Below are 19,131 nucleotides of genomic sequence, written 5' to 3' on the forward strand. Positions count from 1 at the left end.
TTTTTTGTATTATAATATTCTATTTGAAATTTTGGTTGTTATTATAATGAGATATTTATTTTTTGTTATAGAAGTATGATGTGCTTTTTCACTACTATATCTTTTTTACACTTTCATATACATGAGACTAATTTTTTTCACATTCATTATTATTGTTTGTTATTTTATTTTAAATTGAAGCTCCGTTATTTTTTCACATTCTTTCACATAGCACATTTTATATGTATATATATATCAATTGCATTTACTTAAGAAAATAAAGTCCCTAAAAGACTACGTAACAGTGTATATAAAAAAAAAATTCCTAAACAGTATAATTATTAATTGTCATATGTAATTTTTTATTTACAAAAGTATATATGAGTGTGTATGCATTCTAGCCTAAATGGATATATGTAAATTGTAGAATTATAATTATGTAAAAAATATTTGTTTGAATAGTACTTCTCAAGTTCTATCAATTGATCATCATTAAATACATGAACAAGAGGTTTCCAACACTTTTTTATATTAGATTTTAGTGCTTTTAAATCACAATTGTATTATTATTCTTTGTGACATATATGTATCTATAACAAAACTTTTATTTTTGGTCAAATATATCATTTATGTTGTTATTAATTATTATTATTATTATTATTTTATATCTATTATTAAAAAAACTATCCTAGACCGTAGACTTTTATTTATTACTGAATTTGAAAAAGAGAAAACATGCAAGCTTAGGGATGAAGTTATTTAAATAATACAGCATTATGATATAATTAAATTTGATTCACATATTGAAAGTATTTCCGCCTTTGCTTGCTTCTCTACAATGTGATCATTAATATGATCCATGAGTGATCCAATTTCTCTTCCATTGTGATTAATATGTTGTCTTAATGACTCTTGATAAGTAGTGTTTCTATTAATCTTTTTGTCTTCCTCCTCTATCATGGAGAAGAGACCTTTTTCACACGCACACACATATATATATATATACATATAAATTAATTAATTGTATGAGAATCGATTTCTATATATGTCATTTAAATCTGCATATGTTTTTTGGATTTATTGTCTATCCATTATTATACTTCTTTAATTTTTAGATTTCAGTTTATTGTACTCAATTTTATTTAGTTAAATTTCACATTATTAATAATTATTGCTCCCATTTTGAGAAAACAAAATATTATGTGTGTATATTATTATGTTTTGTTAGTTTGCATTTCTTATACGAAACTTTTTTTTAAATAGAATGGCGAGTGAGGGTGAGGTAACACAAGGAAAATCAAAAGCAATTTGAGATCCACCAACACATGAGAAATGGATTGATTTAGCTGTAGAACAAGTGAGAGCATGTAATAGAAATGGATCTCATTTGAGCAAATTAGGTTGGAAAATTTTTATTGAAAAATTTAATCTTGCAACAAAAAGAAATTATGATCGAAAGCAAATGAAAAATCATTGGGTTAATGTCAAAAAAGAGTGGCAACTATGGGATTCATTACTTAGAGGAGAGACTGGACTTGGTTGGGACATACAGAGGCAAACAGTTGATGTTCCAGATGAATGGTGGGATGCAAAGTTACAAGTAGGTTTCTGTACAAAGCTCTTATAATTATGATTTTTTTATAATTAATAATCTTACTATATATTTTGTTTCCTAATTAATAAATCATCAACAGAAATATCCGGATGCTGCTAAATTTCGAGTGAAAGGTTTAGAACATTCTTTCAAACTGGATGAGTTGTTTAGAGATGTTACTGCTACAGGAGCTAGAGCTTGGGCACCAACCTCTGGTTCACTACCTCCTTTATACACCGAGGATCATAATGATATAGAGATTGATGAGAATTTGGAGGAAAGTGATCATGAGGGAGTGGGTGATCCAATGAAAAAAGAGACCAAATTACTTGGTCCAAAAAGAACGCAATTTAAGAAAGGAAAAAAGAATAATTGTACAACATCAAAGTTTTCCAAACAGCTTGATGAGATTTGTGAGGCGATCAGAAATAGGAGTTCATACATATGTACCGATCCACCGGAATGTAGTGTTCAAGAAGTTATCGATAAGTTAGTTACACTTCCAGGTTGTGAAGCAATGAGCCCTCTTTTCAAAGTTGGTACTTCTTTGTTCACAAAGAAAGCAAATAGGGAAATTTTTGTAGCTTTGAAGGAGCCTAAATATCAAATTGAATGGCTAAAAGAACAAGAGTTCGATTTCTAAGTTATATTTTATTTGTTTTTTTATTCTTGTCGAACATTGTGGTTTGTTTATTTCTTGAACAATGTAGTTTGTTTATTTCTTGAACAACGTGGTTTGTTTTGTTTCTTGAATTTAATATTTATGAAAGACACAATATGTTTTTTTAATTTTTTAATTATCTTTTTTATTTTATATAATCCAAAATAATACAATTTTATATTATATGTTTACATGCTTATCTTTTTTAAAGTGTATTATATCCCACTCATTTATCTTATAAATAAAAATTATGTACATTTTTTCAAATACAGAATGTATAGTGACACAAATTCAGAAGACATGAATGAATAATATATACAACAAGTCATAGCAGAAGAAATGGAAATTGATGAACTTGTCCTTGTTGTTGCAAGAACATCAGTATATTATCATAATAATTTTTTGGTTAAGGAACCATGTAGAAATTCACCTCACACTGGCTGGAAATTTATGATGGAAATTATGGATGGAAATGGTCGACGATGTCATGAGATGTTTCGAATGGAAAAACATGTTTTTTGTAAACTATGTGATAGATTGAGAAGTTATGGACTAAAATCTAGTGAAGGTGTGAGACTAGAAGAGTCAGTTGGTATGTTTATGATGATTTTAGGACATGGTGCAGGAAATAGAATGATTCAAGAGCATTTTCAACATTCAGGTGAAACTGTTAGTAGATAATTTTCAAATGTATTGGAAAAAATGAGTATGTTTGCTTTGGATGAAATTAGACCACCTGAAAATTTTGATGAAGTCCCATATTATATACGAAACAATCCTAGATATTGGTCATACTTTAAGGTATGAATACGTCATCTCCATATGCATATATATATATATATATTTTAACTCCCTATGTAGATTTTGATTTTATATTTTTTATCAAATTGTTATTAATAGGATTGTATTGGAGCAATAGACGGAACACATGTTCGAGTTTCACTTCCAGTAGATAAACAAATACCATACATTGGAAGAAAGGGTTGTCCTACACAAAATATTATGGATGTATGTGGATTTGATATGTTATTCACATTTGTATGGGCGGGTTGGGAAGGAACATCACATGATACTCGTATATTTCTTGAAGCATTAAGAAATACACATCTTAATTTTCCTAAACCACCCAATGGTATGTTGTAATCATTTATATTATTTTTGTGAATATGATTTGAAATTTTTTAAAAATGATAATTTTTTTTATTGCAGGTAAGTATTACTTAGTTGATACAGGGTATTCAAATATGAAAGGTTATTTAGCTCCATATAAAGGGACAAGATACCATCTTCCTCAATTTCAACAAGGTAGTCAACCTAGTGGCTCTAAAGAAGTATTTAACCACGCTCATTCATCATTGTGCAGTGTTATTGAACGTTGTTTTGGTGTATGGAAAGCACGATGGGAAATTTTGCAACGAATGCCAAATTATAAGTTTGATAAACAAGTAGCTATTGTTACAGCTTCAATGGCTTTACATAATTTTATCAGGAGAGAGACCATTAATGACATAGAGTTCGCATCTTGTGATGAAGCAAATGATGATTTTGTAAATGACGGTGACCCAAATATTAACTTAGTAAGAGATGAGACTGAAATGTGAGTTATTCGTGATAAAATCGTAGCTGAACTCATGCTTAGATAAACATGAGTATTAATTTTTTTTTTTTTATGATTATGTAATAATTAAAGATTTATTTTTGTGCACATGGTTAATTTTGCTTATATTATTATTTTTATTTTTTATGATTGCAAAAAAAAAAAATTATTATTATTGTTATTTTTATGGACAAAATTGACATATATTATTTTGTAAGAGCTTTTATATTATACTTACCAAACACTTTCAAAAGCTCTTTAATGGAAAAAAAGCTCTTTTAAAACATAAATCCAAACACTAATTTAAAAGCTCAAACTTTTACTTCTCTTCTTCTAGTGTCCAAAAGTAAAAGTAAAAGCTATCCCAAACAAGCCATAATTCTATTGGCGGTTTCTGTGACGCAAAATTTATAAGGGTGGGTTTAGTGTAAGGAGTTCAAAATTATAAGAATATTAGGGAGGATAAGATTATTTAAAAATTTGTAAATTGTATTTGGTTGTGGATGAGAATATTTAGTCGGATTTTTGTTAACTGGATTATATTGTTTGATTGAACGTTTAAATTTTATAATTATTTTAAAAAAATTAATTGAAGTATGAAATTCGGTTCGTTCTTGGATATGGATGATAATGTATATACTATATATAAATGCAATTAATAATTATGAGGAAAGTTATTCAAAAATAAATAAATAATTGGAGGAAAGAAATATGATGCATATATATACACGTATATATATTATAAAATTAAGAAATGTAGCATTTTGGCAACAAAAGAAAAATAAAGAACTGTAATTGTAACTAAATGTATAAATTCTATCCATATATATACTAGGTAAAAAAAAAGGTTTGGTAAGTTTTAAAGTTATAAAAATGATTATTTAAACATATATATATTTTTATTATTTTTTTAATTATCATATAAATTTTTAATAAATAAATAATATCTTAAAAATAAATAAAATATGTTGAATATAATATATGACATAAATGTATTGAAAAATTAGAACAAAACATTGTTTGTAATTTTAATAAAAACCGGCTCATTTTTTTTAATATATAATAGAATGAATTACAGTTCTATAGTATATATAAATATTTATATCAATAATCTCTACATATAAGACATATAAACACATTGACATAGATATATATACATATATATTTACATGGATACATATCATATATATATAAATTACAATAATATTTAAAAAGAAATTAATAATAGAATAAAATAAGAATAAAAAAAGTCATAGTGCAGGTATACATGCATAAATTATTTTTAGTTTATAATGTAACTCGCAATGTCCTTTGATGAATTTGATGAAGAAAAAGAGCTCAAATCACTTGATAAAAAATAAATTATCGCACAAATTTATAAGATAAAAAAATGATATGTATGATTTTATTATATTTAAATAAATATAATTTAATTATTTAAATTATCATAAAATATCTTAAAAATATCATAATTTAATTAATTAATTAATTTTTTTATTTTTATTTAAGTTTATGTTTGTTCTAGTTTTTGAATTTGGCAGTGACAATAAGATATTATATATTTAATATAATATTAATGTTATACATAAATTTTAAATTTAAGTTTATTGCTAGTTTTTTTTTAAAGAAGTTTGTTTCAAGTTGATAGTAGATTATATTATGTTATATGTTTAATATGATATTATTCTAATACGTGAAGTTTAAGTTTAATTAAATTTTACTTAAGTTATAAAATATATAGTTTTTATTATTTTTAAATAATTGCCATTGTAAAATATCTTATTATAATTTATTTATTTAATTAATTTGATTTAAGTTTAAATCATGTTTACAATATATTGTTATATATAAAAATATTTTGTTAAAATTAACGAAAAAAACAAAAAACTGTTAAAACAAAAAAATTTCGTATTCTACACACTTGTTATATAGAAGAGATATATATATATGTTGACGCGGTTCTTCGCCAACAGGTAATTAAGAAAAGAAGAGAAAGGGATTAGTGCTGAAAGTAGAACCGTCATAGATATGAAATCTTAGAGGATGAACTTGGTGATTCAAGACACGCTTTTAAGTGGTTCAAAGGTTAAAATCATTCTACTCCACTAGTCAATATTATTGATATATTATGAGTATTTTGTTACAAAGTATATCTCTCCAGAGACTATTTGTTCCAACCCTTATCAACTCCCAGGGTCTCCATATTTATAGGAGAAGGCACCTGGAAGTTGGTAGGGAGGTCATCCCGTGACCTTCTTATTTGTCATATCAACTCTGTGACATTCATGATTAATTCCTAAACCTGACACATAAGTATGGTCAAATCGATAGGTAAAAAGATAATGGGCCGCACGGCCCAACCCAGCAGTGGGTGTCTGAATACGCACGTTCCTGCTGCGTGTCAGAAAAGTCAGGGAGATATCGGACACGTGATGTCAGATATAGGCACGTTTATCTTGCGTGTGTTGACTTTACAAAGGGTCAGAGATCTAGGAGCAGCTCGTACCACGAGCTTCTCCCCTGACCCGACCTTCGGCCTTCAGACTTCTTCCCCCAGTCTTGGGAAACCTTGGCGAGTCCTTGTGGATACCTCGAGCTAATAGAGTACGACCTCGAAAACAGGAGCCCCGGCCTGGGGAAATTTACGGACTAACCATGATTAGTCCGAGGCTCGACTTGCTAATCAGCCCGTGGGAAAACCAGGGCGTACATCTGCCCCCCAAGCTCCTGCTCGTGGTATATGACGTCATATATAGAAGACCACAGTAGGGGCTTTTAGACTTCCCCACAACCCTTCACATTCCACTTTTTGTGCAGGCGTCTGATACGTGGAACGTCGTGGGTGGTGACGGTACGTTTTACAAGAACCGCATTTAATGGCCTAGCCTATGCCCAGCCGTCGTTTCGTATTTCGAGTGGAAGGCCTCGGATCCCTCACTAGGGTCATCCAAGAGCCTTCTACACGTGATTCTTCACGTATATAAAAAGGGGGTGGCCACCCTACGCACGGGCCACTCCTTCATTCAAAATTCCCCAAATCTCTTTTCTTCTTCCCTCTCTAACTTTCAGAAGAACGAAACCCTCGACTCTGTTGCTGCCATTTTCATCGTTCAAGAAGCTTAGGCGCACGAGTTTCTCCGAAGCTTTGGAAGCTAGTACACCGACGAAGCTCCTACCAACGCAACACTCTCGTCTACCTTCCAGCCATACACTGTAAGTTTTCTGACCCTGCTTACTTTGAAAACATGCTACTGTAGCTTAGGTAAAAAATTTTACTATAGCCGCATGCAAGGGTTTTCTGGATTGCATGGATATGGAGGGTGACAACCCTTTTTAGGTTAGGACATACTTGTTGTAGGGAATCGTCTTAGAGCATGGGTTTCAGGATGCTTTTTCTGGAACAATTTCTGGGTAGGAGTTTTGGGAATTTTGGTGCAAAACTGGGTAGCTTAGGGAACACGCCTCATGGGCGGTTTTGCAATTCCTGCCTACTGAAACTTTCCTCCCAAGGCAAATTTTACTCTGAACCCCCTGACACGCGAATTCCAAGTAATCTGGGATCTGTTGGGAGTACACGCGCATGTTCACTGAGCCGCGTGGTTCCATCTTCCACGAGCTGGGCTTACCTCAGCTCGTGCAAATAATAATTATTCTTCCTCCTGCTTGGGTCGCCTTTTCTAAAGTGTTTTCTTGTGTTCACTAGGCGACCAGATGGCTCCAAAAAAGAACCTCCCTCAGAAGAACGTTGGAAGCTCGGCCTCCCGGCAGGAGAAAGGAAAGGCGGTGATGCCCAGCTCGTTGATCCCCCACTTTGGGCCGGCCGTGGAGAAGGAGGTCGAGGTGGCCCCTGACGCATTTTTTGAGGTGGAGAGAATCGTCTCAAAGATAACCGATCAGGCGAAGATCAACAAACTCTTCCTCACCCACAAAATTCCACTGGGGAAAGCCTCCGTTATTGCCCGACCTGCTGCGGAGGGCGAGCGGAACTGCACGCCGCTCGACGAATCGTTCGCGGCCTGGAGCGGTGAACACTTCAAGGCAGGGGCCTTCCTTCCCCTGGATCAGTATTTCGCTGATTTTCTGAACTATGTGGGGTTGGCCCCATTTCAGCTCCCCCCCAACTTCTATCGTTTGCTGGCAGGATTGAGGTACTTATTCAAGAAGCAGGAGTGGGAGGTCCCCACTCCTGCGGATATTTTATACTTCTTTTGCCTAAAAGCCAGTCCGGACCAGCGGGGGCGAGGCGACGGGTTCTATTATTTAACCCGTTTTCCTAATACGGCGGCGGTCATCGAGCTGCCAAGCCATCCAAATGACTTCAAGGACCAGTTCTTCATGTCATCTGGGTTCCGGAACTGCGAGCACCACTACTTCAATTTGTCCTCGTAAGTGAACCCTGATCTTAGCTCGCCTTTTAAGTGTTATTTTATTTTAGCTCCTCCCGTATTCCATTCTGATTCCAGCCAATCTTGCAGCCATCTACGCGAGGACCGAAAAGTCTGTGACCCTCGGGGGTCAATATGAAACACTGGTGGGCTTGCCCCCAGTGAAAAGGACTATCGCGTGCTCGTGACGGACGAGACGATGGTGTTCTGCAAACTGATTTTCCCAAATCAGACTCTGAACCTGAAGAGGCCCCGGGGGCCGCCCCCAGCCCGCGCCAACAAACCTATCATCGTGGAGGAGGTCGCGGAAGAGGAGGACGAGGCAGCCGAAGTTCCGCTCGTGAGGAATAGGAAGAGGGCCTTGGAGGTCGCCCAGGGGATGGACGAGGAGAGGATCCAATCCAGAGCAGCCGCAGGTCCTTCCGGTCAAGGTAACACTTCTTTGCTTAAGAATGTAGATAGGGCCATTGCGGACCCCCGGCTGGTTAGGTTCAATCCTAGGCAGATCGTCCATCGTCACCGAAGGAACCCAGACCTGAACACACTCCTGCTCCATTGTGTTGACCGGCTCGTGCTAGATCACCAAGATAGTCGGCCTAGGGGTACCGTAGTAGTAGATAACACCCTAGCTTTTAGGTCGATCATTTTTTAGGAGTATGGGACCAACTTACGCACATGGTCATCACTCCAGAGAGGTATCTATGCTCTGGGGCTTAGGCAGTATGTAGAAGAGTCTAGCCCTGAGTCAGAACCGGACCCAGAACTTGCGCTGTTCGGGAAATAATCGTCTTAGGTTCTTCCAGCTCGGGGGGTAGGGCTCCCTTAGTATTCGCATACTTTTTGCCTTTAACCTCTTGCTTTTATTTCTGCCTGATTGCTAACTTGTAATAACCATGTTTTTTGTTTTTGGCAGAAGAGATGTCTCAGCCCGAGGATAGCCTGCGGGGCATAGACTTCGGGGGGAATCCCCCAGCATGGCCAAGATTGAAAAGGCTCCGAGGCTCCAAGAGCGGGGCTGGGGGCTCCACTAAATCTCCGGCAAAGGAGAAGGAAAAAACCCCATCCTCCCAGGTCGAGGGGGCAATTCTTTCTGCTGCTCGAGCAGGACACATGCCCCCGCCGCCCCAGCGATCTCCATCAGCCACCCAGGACGTGGGACTGGAGGTCGGCACTTCGGCCGTAGTGGCCCCCGGCGTACGCATCCCGGTCGATCCCCAGGATCTGGAGAAGATCCCAGAAGCCTTCCGGGGGACGGTGTACGAGTCAGCGAGCTACGCCGTCAACCATTTCTACAAGTTCAAAGAGAAGGAGCTTCGGGCTATTGAGACAATGAGCCCGGTCCACGTAATAGAGTCTTCGATGGACATGACCCTAATGGTAAGCTGCCCTATTCTTTTAAGGCTTTACCCCTCACACATCGCCTTATTTTTCTACTTAGCCAATTTCTCTTTCATTTCTCGCAGGGCATCGCTGCCGTACATCGAGGCATCACCAGGACCAGGGCTCAACTCGAGGAGATGAGGGCTGAGCACCAGGCCGCCCTTCAGGAGGCTCAGGCGACGAAAGATGCGCTGGCGACCTCGAAGGCCGAGTTAGAGAAGACCCGCTCGAAGGTCCAAGCGCTTGAGGCATCCCTTGCCACCTCGCGAACAGACCTCGAGGCAGCGAAGACCGAGGCCCAGGCCGCTCTTGAAGCCGAACGGACCACCTCAGAACAGTCCATGCAGGAACTGTTCTATCGTTGCTAGGCCCACAACCTGGAGGCTGACTTCTCTTTCATGCCGCCGACTCTCTGGGCGCGCTTGTTGGTGAAGTTCCAAGCCCACCTTGACAAAGAGGCGCCGCCCTCGGAGACTGGGGAAGCCTCTAACGCAGCGGAGCAGGGTGAGACCGCGACCTCCAAGGGGCCGACTGACGGGGCTTAGGGCGCCTTTTCTTCTCTTTTTTATTTTGAAGTTATTGTGTAATCCTTATCGCGAGGTGTTTTTTCCTCGAGACAATTTGCCTTGCAATTTTAACTTATGTATTTCTTCATGCTTTTGGCTACAATACACATATTTTTTTTTTGTAAACTTAGTTTGTGTTAACCGTTATTTATATCCCGAGCCCTTCTAAGAAGAACCACGATCCATAAATTTAAGTTAACTTCTAAGTTTTATGACCCAGTTAAAACCAGGAGCTTATTTTGAAAACTTAGTTTGTGTCAACTTTTATCCATATCTCGAGCTTCTTTAAGAAGAACCACGATCAATAAATTTAAGTTAACTTCTAAGTTTTATGACCCGGTTAAAACCAGGAGCTTATTTTGAAAACTTAGTTCGTGTCAACTTTTATCCATATCTCGAGCTTCTTTAAGAAGAACCACAATCAATAAATTTAAGTTAACTTCTAAGTTTTATGACCCGGTTAAAACCAGGATAGGACTTAGTTGGCGTTAACCCTTATCCGTGTCTCGAGCTCTTTAGGAAGAGCAACGATCCATAGATAAAAATCAACATCTAAGTCGTTAAGGAGACCTGGTTATATCCAGGTACCATATGCCCCCCAAGTAACTGGGAAAGGGTCTTTCATGGTTACTTTAAGATTACACTTGCAAATAAAAAGAAAAAACTTGATTTTTTATTAATACACAAAAAGTGGCCTTCCAGGCCTTACAAGTGGATCATTGATAATATTTCTTTAAGTGGATGGCGTTCCAAGTCCGCGGGACTGCCCCTCCATCAAGTCGAGCTAACTTATAAGTTCCTTCCTTGATGACCTCAATGACCTGGTATGGTCCTTCCCAGTTCGGTCCCAAGACTCCATCTTTGGGATCTTTCCCGGCCAGGAAAACTCTCCTTAGGACCAAATCGCCAACGCTAAAGGTACGTTTTCTGACTTTAGAGTTGAAATAGCGAGTGATCTTTTGTTGATAATGGGCAAGCTGGAGTTGCGAAGCCTCTCGCCTTTCATCAACGAGGTCTAGGGAATGGCATAGGAGCTCGTGGTTCCGATCTTGGTCGTAGGACTGAACTCTATGCGACAGAACCTTAACTTCCACGGGGAGGACTGCTTCACTCCCAAAGGTTAGGGAGAAAGGAGTATGACCCGTAGGAGTCCGATGCGAGGTCCGGTATGCCCAAAGGACCTGGGGGAGCTGCTCTGGCCAGACCCCCTTTGCCTCATCTAATCTTTTCTTGAGGCTCGCCTTTAGAGTCTTGTTGACAGCCTCGACCTGGTCGTTTGCCTGAGGATAGGCCACAGAGGAGAAGCTTTTCACAATTTCGTGTCTTGCACAGAATTCGGTGAACAGGTCGCTGTCGAACTGGGTGCCATTGTCGGAGACAATTTTCTTCGACAGGGCGAATCGACAGATGATGCTTTTAACCACAAAGTCGAGTACCTTCTTCGATGTTATTGTTGTCAACGGCTCTGCTTCGGCCCACTTAGTAAAGTAGTCGATGGCCACCACGGCGTAGCGGACCCCGCCCTTTCCGGTAGGCAGGGCGCCTACTAAATCTATCCCCCAAACGGCGAATGGCCAAGGGGCCGAGATCATGTTCAGTTCGACTGGAGGAACTCGAGCAACCACAGCGAATCGCTGGCACTTGTCGCACTTTTTCACATGTGAAATCGAGTCTTTGGACAGAGTTGGCCAGTAATAACCTTGCCTGAGAACCTTTAAGGCCAGGCTTTGCCCCCCAGCATAGTCTCCGCAGAATCCTCCGTGAACTTCCTGCAGGATGGCCTGTGCCCCACCTGGATGAACGCACCGGAGGAGAGGCAGGGAATGTCCACGTCGGTACAACACACCATCGACCAGCGTATACCTCGGAGCTTGATACAAGATTCGTCGCGCATCGTTACGTCCCTCGGGCAACTTGCCCTCTGTGAGATACTCAATGATGGGAGTCATCCAAGTCGGCCTAGCGTCAATAATCTCGACCTCTGCCCGATCTCCTTCTATACTTGGTTCTTTGAAGAATTCTATTGGCACCAACCCCAGGGTTTCTGTCTCTCCCGAGGTGGCGAGTTTGGCGAGAGCATCTGCGTTGGCGTTCTGTTCTCGAGGTATCTGCTCGATCGATCCTCGCTCGAATGCAGACAGCTCGGATTTTACCTTTGCCAAATAGGTGGTCATCTTGGGTCCCCGCGCCTGATATTCGCCCAGAACCTGGTTTACCACGAGCTGGGAGTCACTGAAGCCCTGGACGGAGCTCGCCTTTAACTCCTTGGCTATTCTCAGCCTAGCTAACAAAGCTTCGTACTCTGCCTCGTTGTTAGACGCCTTGAACCCGAACCTTAGCGCCGAGTGGAATCTATGTCCCTCGGGGGATATTAGAATGATTCCAGCCCCGGAGCCGCCCTCGTTAGATGAACCATCAACGAAGATCTTCCACGACGAATGCGGCGAGGTGACTTGAAGTAGGCCTTCTGATGGATCCTCCTGGAATCCCGTGCACTCCGCCACGAAGTCAGCCAATGTCTGACTTTTTATGGCAGTTCGTGGAGTATAGAAAATCTCGAACTGATTGAGTTCGACCGCCCACTTTAACAAATGTTCCGATGCTTCAGGCTTTTGCAAAACCTGCCTTAGAGGCTGATCGGTCATGACGTGTACCGAGTGGGACTGGAAATACGGTCTGAGCTTTCGCGAGGCTGTGATTAGGCAAAACGCCAATTTTTCCATCAGTGGGTACCGTGATTTTGCTCCGAGGAGTCTCTGGCTTTTGAACTTGGTCCTCTTCTCGTACCAGCATGGCGCTAGCTGCATCCTCAGTGACTGCCATGTAGAGGAAAAGAGGCTCTCCTGCCGTGGGCTTGGACAGCACGGGCAGTTCAGCCAGATGCGCCTTCAGATCGAGGAATGCGCTTTCGCACTCTACTGTCCACTCAAACTTCTTGTTTCCCCGGAGCAGTGACCTGATTTTGTCGGGGTTCGCCTCGATTCCTCGGGTATTGACTATGAACCCCAGGAATTTCCCCGATGCGACACCGAACGTGCACTTCTGAGGATTAAGCCTCATGCCGTATTCCCGTAGTATTTTAAAACATTCTTCCAGGTCGGAAACATGGTTGTCGGCAGTCTTTGACTTGACGAGCATGTCATCAACATACACTTCCATGTTCTTTCCGATCTGGTCCGCGAACATTCTATTTACTAGCCTCTGGTAGGTAGCTCCGGCATTCTTCAGGCCAAATGGCATGACCTTATAGCAATAGACATTCGTTGGGGTCATGAAGCTGGTATGTTCCTGGTCTGCCGGATTCATCGCGATCTGATTGTAGCCTGAGTACGCGTCCATGAAGGACATGAGCTCGTGCCCCGCCGTAGCATCCACCAGCTTATCGATCCTTGGCAATGGAAAGCAATCCTTGGGGCAAGCTTTATTAAGGTCGGAGAAGTCAATGCAGGTTCGCCATTTCCCGTTGGGCTTTGGAACTAGCACGGGGTTGGCGACCCAAATTGGAAATTTGGCTTCGCGGATAAAGCCACACTTTTTGAGTCGGGCCACTTCTTCTTCTAGGGCTTCAGCTCGGGTTGTTCCTAAACGCCTTTGCTTTTGAGACTTGGCAGGAACGCTTTTATCCAGATGGAGCGTGTGCGTGATGATACTCGGACTGATCCCCACCATGTCTTCGTGGGACCACGCGAATACGTCCAAGTTATTCTTCAGAAACGTAATCAGCTCCACCTTTCTCTTGTCGCAGAGGTTCTTCCCGAGCTTAACCGTCCGTGATGGATTTTGTGGATCAAGGTTCACCTCCTCGAGCTCCTCAATAGCCTGGAGCTTGGACCTATCTTCGCCTATTCGGGGGTCAATGTCCTCACTAAGGGCGACACTTTCCCCTTGGGCGTTTTGAGGTTTTTCAATCTCAGGAGCCACCAAGGGCTCCTAGGATTCCTCTTCACTCAAAATGGCCATAGCCAGCTGCCCGGGTTTAGACTTTCCCTTCATGGAAATGTTGTAGCATTCCCTGGCAGCGAGCTGATCGCCCTTGATGGTGCATATTCCTGTTGAAGTAGGGAATTTCATGGCGAGGTGTCGAATGGAAGTGATGGCCTCGAAAGCTATGAGCGTTGGTCGGCCCAAAATGGCGTTGTAGGCAGCGGAGCAGTTAATGACCATGAACTCAAGTAGCTTGGAGACTGTCCGAGACTCTTCACCTAGGCTGATCACCAGCTCGATCGTCCCTATCGCTGCCGATCCTTCTCCCGAAAAACCATATAGCATCATGGAGGTTGCCTTTAGCTCGGCGACGGTTAGACCCATCTTTTCTAAGGTGGATCGGAATAGGAGGTTCACCGAGCTTCTGTTGTCCACCAACACTCTCCTCACTTTCCGGTTGGCGAGCTGGACTGCTACGACCAAGGGATCATTATGGGGGAATTGGACATGGCCTGCGTCTTCCTCCATAAAAGTAATCGATTGCTTCTCTAACCACTGATGTTTTGACTGCCGCTGCTCCGGAACAAACTCTGCCCCGTTGTGGGCCTTTAATTCGTTCACATACCTCTTCTGGGCGCCTCTGCTCGTGCCAGCCATGTGCGGCCCTCCAGAGATGGTGGATATCTCTCCCTCGACCACGGGAGGAGGGACGTCCTGATCTACCCGAGGCCCGGGCTTACTGGCTGGGACTTCTGGAGTGGGTCGACCCGCTGGGACCCTGTTTCGTGAATATTGCGCCAAGGGGCCTGCTCGGATGAGAGTCTCTATCTCATCTTTTAGATGCCTGTAATTGTCAGTATTGTGGCCGATGTCGTTATGAAAATGCCAGAATTTTGAAGCGTCTCTCTTTCCTTTGTGGTGTTTCAATGGCTCCGGCCTCTTCCAGGGGACCCGAGCAACGTTGGCCAGGAAGATACTTTCCCTGGACTGGGTGAGCTCGGTATATGTTGTGAACACAGGCTTGAATTTATCCACAGACTTATTCTTCTTTTGACCGTGCTAGCTGTTTTCACCATTTCCCTTCCTTTTGCCACCGCCGGGCTGGTTGTTCTGCGCGATCTCGGGGATCGCCACCATGATCTCTGTCCCTGTTCCAGCGGGCTTCTCGCGAACTTGGCTGGTCCCCGCGGCTGAAGCTTCAGCTTCTTCTAAGTTTATCCACTCTTGGGCTCTGTTAAGGAATTCGTTAACCGAGCTGACTCCTTTCCTTTGGATGTCTTTCCACAGGTCTCCCCCGACCAGGATTCTGGTTCTCATGGCCATGAGCTTGGAGCTATCGTCTGCGTCTCTGGCTCGAGCAGCGACATTCGCGAATCTGCTCAAGTAGGCTTTCAGCGTCTCACCGGGCTGCTGTCTCACGTTAGCTAGGGAATCGGCTTGGACTCGAGCGGCCTGAGAGGCGCAGAACGCCCTTTTGAAGTCAGCTGAGAAAGTCTTCCAGGAGCTGATTGAGTGCCTTTTACTCTGCTTGAACCACTACCTGGCAGGTCCGATCAGTGTGGAAGGGAAGATCAAGCAATGTCGCTCCGGGCCAATGTTATGGGCCATCATTAGGGTGTTGAACATCCCTAAATGGTCCGACGGGTCCCCGTCCTCGTTGAACTTTGACAAGTGGGGCATACGAAAACCAGATGGGTATGCCGTCGCTGCTATATTGGGGGCGAAGAGTTCCATTTCGTCACCCGAATCATATTCGTCTTTTTCTTTTTCTGATAGGAGCTTCCTCATCAGTTCCTCCATCTGAAGTAGGCGCTCGAGGGTTGGGTCCTGAGATCCTGGGTTATTCCGGGGCTGTTCCACAGCTCCAAACCCATTGTACATATAAGGTGGGCTGTTGCCCCTCATTTCTTGAGATAGGTTATTTGGGACATTCCCTCCGTTGCGTACTTCGGATCGGACTCCCGCTGAGCGGGCTTGACTACCATCTCTAGCCCTATCCTCTCTGTGAGAGTTGAGGCGATCTCGAAGGTCGCCTCCCTGGGTGGTCTGGTGGCTCTGTGCCAAACTCAGTTGCTGACGCAGGTCTCCTCCGGAGAGATCACTCCGGTGGCTGCCGGTCCAATGACTCCTGCCAGACAGGCTTGGATTCCGCCTTTGGTGGTGAGGACCTGAGCTTTCTTCAGGCGCCCTGCTACGCCGGGAAGGTCCCGCTGATGGTGGGTCTCTCCTACTACTCCAGTAAGTCGAGATGTCTCGGAAGGGCCGAGAAGACGGATATCTGATTGGAGAAGGAGGATGCCTGACTGGGGAGGCGATCCTAGTTCCGTCTGGACGGATCAAATTTGGTGGGGGACTTTCGGCCCTGCCAGCTTGCTGGTCCCGCCCTGGGCGAGTTGGACGAGGCGCAGGACGATCTTCTGGGACAGGCTGGCACTGCTGGCCCTCCCCGGATCTCCTTCGGGAGTTTCCTCGAGCTCTCCTGAGCGTTCTCGAGGAAGGTTGAGAACTAGGAGTTAACGTCCTGACCGAACGGCTGTATTGCTGTTGTCCGACCCCAGGCATTTCCCTGAAGTTTGCCTCTTGATGGTGCGATGAAGGGGTGGAGTTGCCTGCATGAGGCCTATCCGACCGGCTATGCCTGGGCCGATTACCCCGGTGAGACTTAGGAGCCTCACCTTGCCTCTCTCCAACGTTAACGTTGGTTGTGAGAGGGGGTAGTCGGGCCAGAATATCCTGGATTTGCCGACCGACTGTTGCTAACTGGCTCCTCAGTTGAGCATTCTCCATCTCCACCGTAGTATAATAACACGGGTTCGGATTAGGTGGCCGGGGCGCTGAGCTACCAGTGTCGTCTTGGCCCGCCGGCTGCTTTCCTGGCCTCTGTTGGACTTCAGGAATTTGTTCATCAGGGATGGCAATATGGTGGGCCTCCTGCCCCTCCTGCTGCTCTGTTTCGTTGCCATGCCTGGATCGAGTGGTCACCATAGTTGGATGTTTGTGGCAGCACTAATTGAACTTGCTCTCAATGAAAGCACCAAACTGTTGACGCGATTCTTCGCCAACAGGTAATTAAGAAAAGAAGAGAAAGGGATTAGTGCTGAAAGTAGAACCGTCACAGATATGAAATCTTAGAGGATGAACTTGGTGATTCAAGACACGTTTTTAAGTGGTTCAAAGGTTAAAATCCTTCTACTCCACTAGTCAATATTATTGATATATTATGAGTATTTTGTTACAAAGTATATCTCTCCAGAGACTATTTGTTCCAACCCCTATCAACTCCCAGGGTCTCCATATTTATAGGAGAAGGCACCTGGAAGTTGGTAGGGAGGTCATCCCGTGACCTTCTTATTTGTCATATCAACTATGTGACATTCATGATTAATTCCTAAACCTGACACATAAGTATGGTCAAATCGATAGGTAAAAAGATAATGGGCCGCACGGCCTAACCCAGCCGTGGGTGTCTGAATACGCACGTTCCTGCTGCGTGTCCGAAAAGTCAGGGAAATATCGGACACGTGATGTTAGATATAGGCACGTTTATCTTGCGTGTGTTGACTTTACAAAGGGTCAGAGAACCAGGAGCAGCTCGTACCGCGAGCTTCTCCCCTGACCCGACCTTCGGCCTTCAGACTCCTTCCCCCAGTCTTGGGCAACCTTGGCGAGTCCTTGAGGATACCTCGAGCTAATAGAGTACGACCTCGAAAACAGGAGCCCCGGCCTGGGGAAATTTACGGACTAACCATGATTAGTCCGAGGCTCGACCTGCTAATCAGCCCGTGGGAAAACCAGGGCGTACAATATATATCTTTATATATAATAAATGTGTTGCTTTTAACATAGGCGGAGATGTAATTTCCCATTATTAGCAATATATTTTCCTGTTTTATTATTGCTACGATAAATTCAAAATACAAAACCAAAAGGGTTTATACCTTTTTAGACCCTATGTTTTTCCCCATTACTTGTTTGGACCTTGTGTTTTGACAAATTACTTTTTGGACCCTATGTTTTGTAAAATTGTTAAAATAGAACCCTAAACTCAAGTTTGATGAAGAAAAAATTGAATATAACAACACCGTTTTTAAGCAGAATGATTTTATTTTTGTTCTGAATTGTTAGTTTGGTAAATTATTTGTGATTTTAGTTGAGAAAACATTGACCAAAATCGGGTTTAGTGTTCTATTTTAACCATTTTACAAAACATAGGGTCCAAAAAGTAATTTTTCAAAACACAAGGTTCAAACAGGTAATGGAAAAAAACACAGGGTCCAAAAAAATATAAACCCAAACCAAAAATTAGGCACTTAAAGTAATATCCCAAGTTTTTCAAACTTATAAATATGCCGACCAATAAACTTTCATTGCGCCTGTAAATGTTATTTTAGTATAAAACATCATTCAAGGTTAATTATATATTTTAAGATTCTACAACTTTGCTTTAGGAGAGCTTCTGCTCATGGTCAAATTGTGCCAAGCACCATTTGTTACTAGAATATAGGTTTTTTTTGTATTTTTTTTCAACCTTAAATAAAAAACACACACTACAAGAAAAATCACTTTCAATAAGACTGAAAAAATATTATCGAATATATATCATAGCATATTTCGACATATTAAAGAATGAACTGGACCATGCACCCATTGTGTCACGCCATGCACCCATTGGGGACACCTTGTCCGGGTTCATTTACTAATGGCCCGGTTCATTCTGGACGGGGACACCTTGTCTGGGTTCATTTACTGATGGCTCGGTTCATTTTGGACGGGGCACCTTGTCCGGGTTCATTTACTGATGGCCCAGTTCATTCTGGACAAGGTCTATCAGGACTTTCTTCCCTGTTCATTGGGCTCAGGATGGTCCTGGATCTCTTTGAGGGAGCTCATGCACCCATCGTGTCACGCCATGCGTCCCGGGGGAAAAAAGAGATAACATTTACCCCCTAAGTCTTCATCCACGTTTGCATGGTGGAGACTTGCCTTACTCCCCTGGATCAAATCCAAATATCCCGGGTACGGATTTGGGTATCCGAGACCACATT

The 19,131-nt window shown here is 42.2% G+C and overlaps 2 protein-coding genes across 2 annotated transcripts; both read left to right on the top strand.

Annotated features, from left to right (window-relative positions):
* The first annotated feature begins 1,441 nt into the window (after positions 1 to 1,441).
* LOC133795298 (L10-interacting MYB domain-containing protein-like) lies at positions 1,442 to 2,216 on the top strand. The gene is made up of 2 exons (XM_062232753.1): positions 1,442 to 1,579; positions 1,674 to 2,216. Exons 1-2 carry the CDS (start codon positions 1,442 to 1,444, stop codon positions 2,214 to 2,216), a joined length of 681 nt encoding a protein of 226 aa, XP_062088737.1.
* Positions 2,217 to 2,573: 357 nt separating this feature from the next.
* On the top strand, positions 2,574 to 3,835 carry LOC133795299 (uncharacterized). The gene is made up of 3 exons (XM_062232754.1): positions 2,574 to 2,903; positions 3,135 to 3,366; positions 3,444 to 3,835. The coding sequence occupies exons 1-3, from the start codon at positions 2,574 to 2,576 to the stop codon at positions 3,833 to 3,835; spliced, it is 954 nt and encodes a 317-aa protein (XP_062088738.1).
* Positions 3,836 to 19,131: the final 15,296 nt, after the last annotated feature.

This window comes from Humulus lupulus, chromosome 8 (assembly GCF_963169125.1).
Source record: "Humulus lupulus chromosome 8, drHumLupu1.1, whole genome shotgun sequence".
Lineage (NCBI taxonomy): Eukaryota > Viridiplantae > Streptophyta > Magnoliopsida > Rosales > Cannabaceae > Humulus > Humulus lupulus.

Coding starts and splice junctions, on each gene's coding strand:
- LOC133795298 (XM_062232753.1), top strand. CDS start 1,442: ATGAAAAATCATTGGGTTAATGTCAAAAAAGAGTGGCAACTATGGGAT. Junction 1,580..1,673: donor GGTGGGATGCAAAGTTACAA/GTAGGTTTCTGT, acceptor AATCATCAACAG/AAATATCCGGATGCTGCTAA.
- LOC133795299 (XM_062232754.1), top strand. CDS start 2,574: ATGGAAATTGATGAACTTGTCCTTGTTGTTGCAAGAACATCAGTATAT. Junction 2,904..3,134: donor TTCAACATTCAGGTGAAACT/GTTAGTAGATAA, acceptor TGTTATTAATAG/GATTGTATTGGAGCAATAGA. Junction 3,367..3,443: donor TTTTCCTAAACCACCCAATG/GTATGTTGTAAT, acceptor TTTTTATTGCAG/GTAAGTATTACTTAGTTGAT.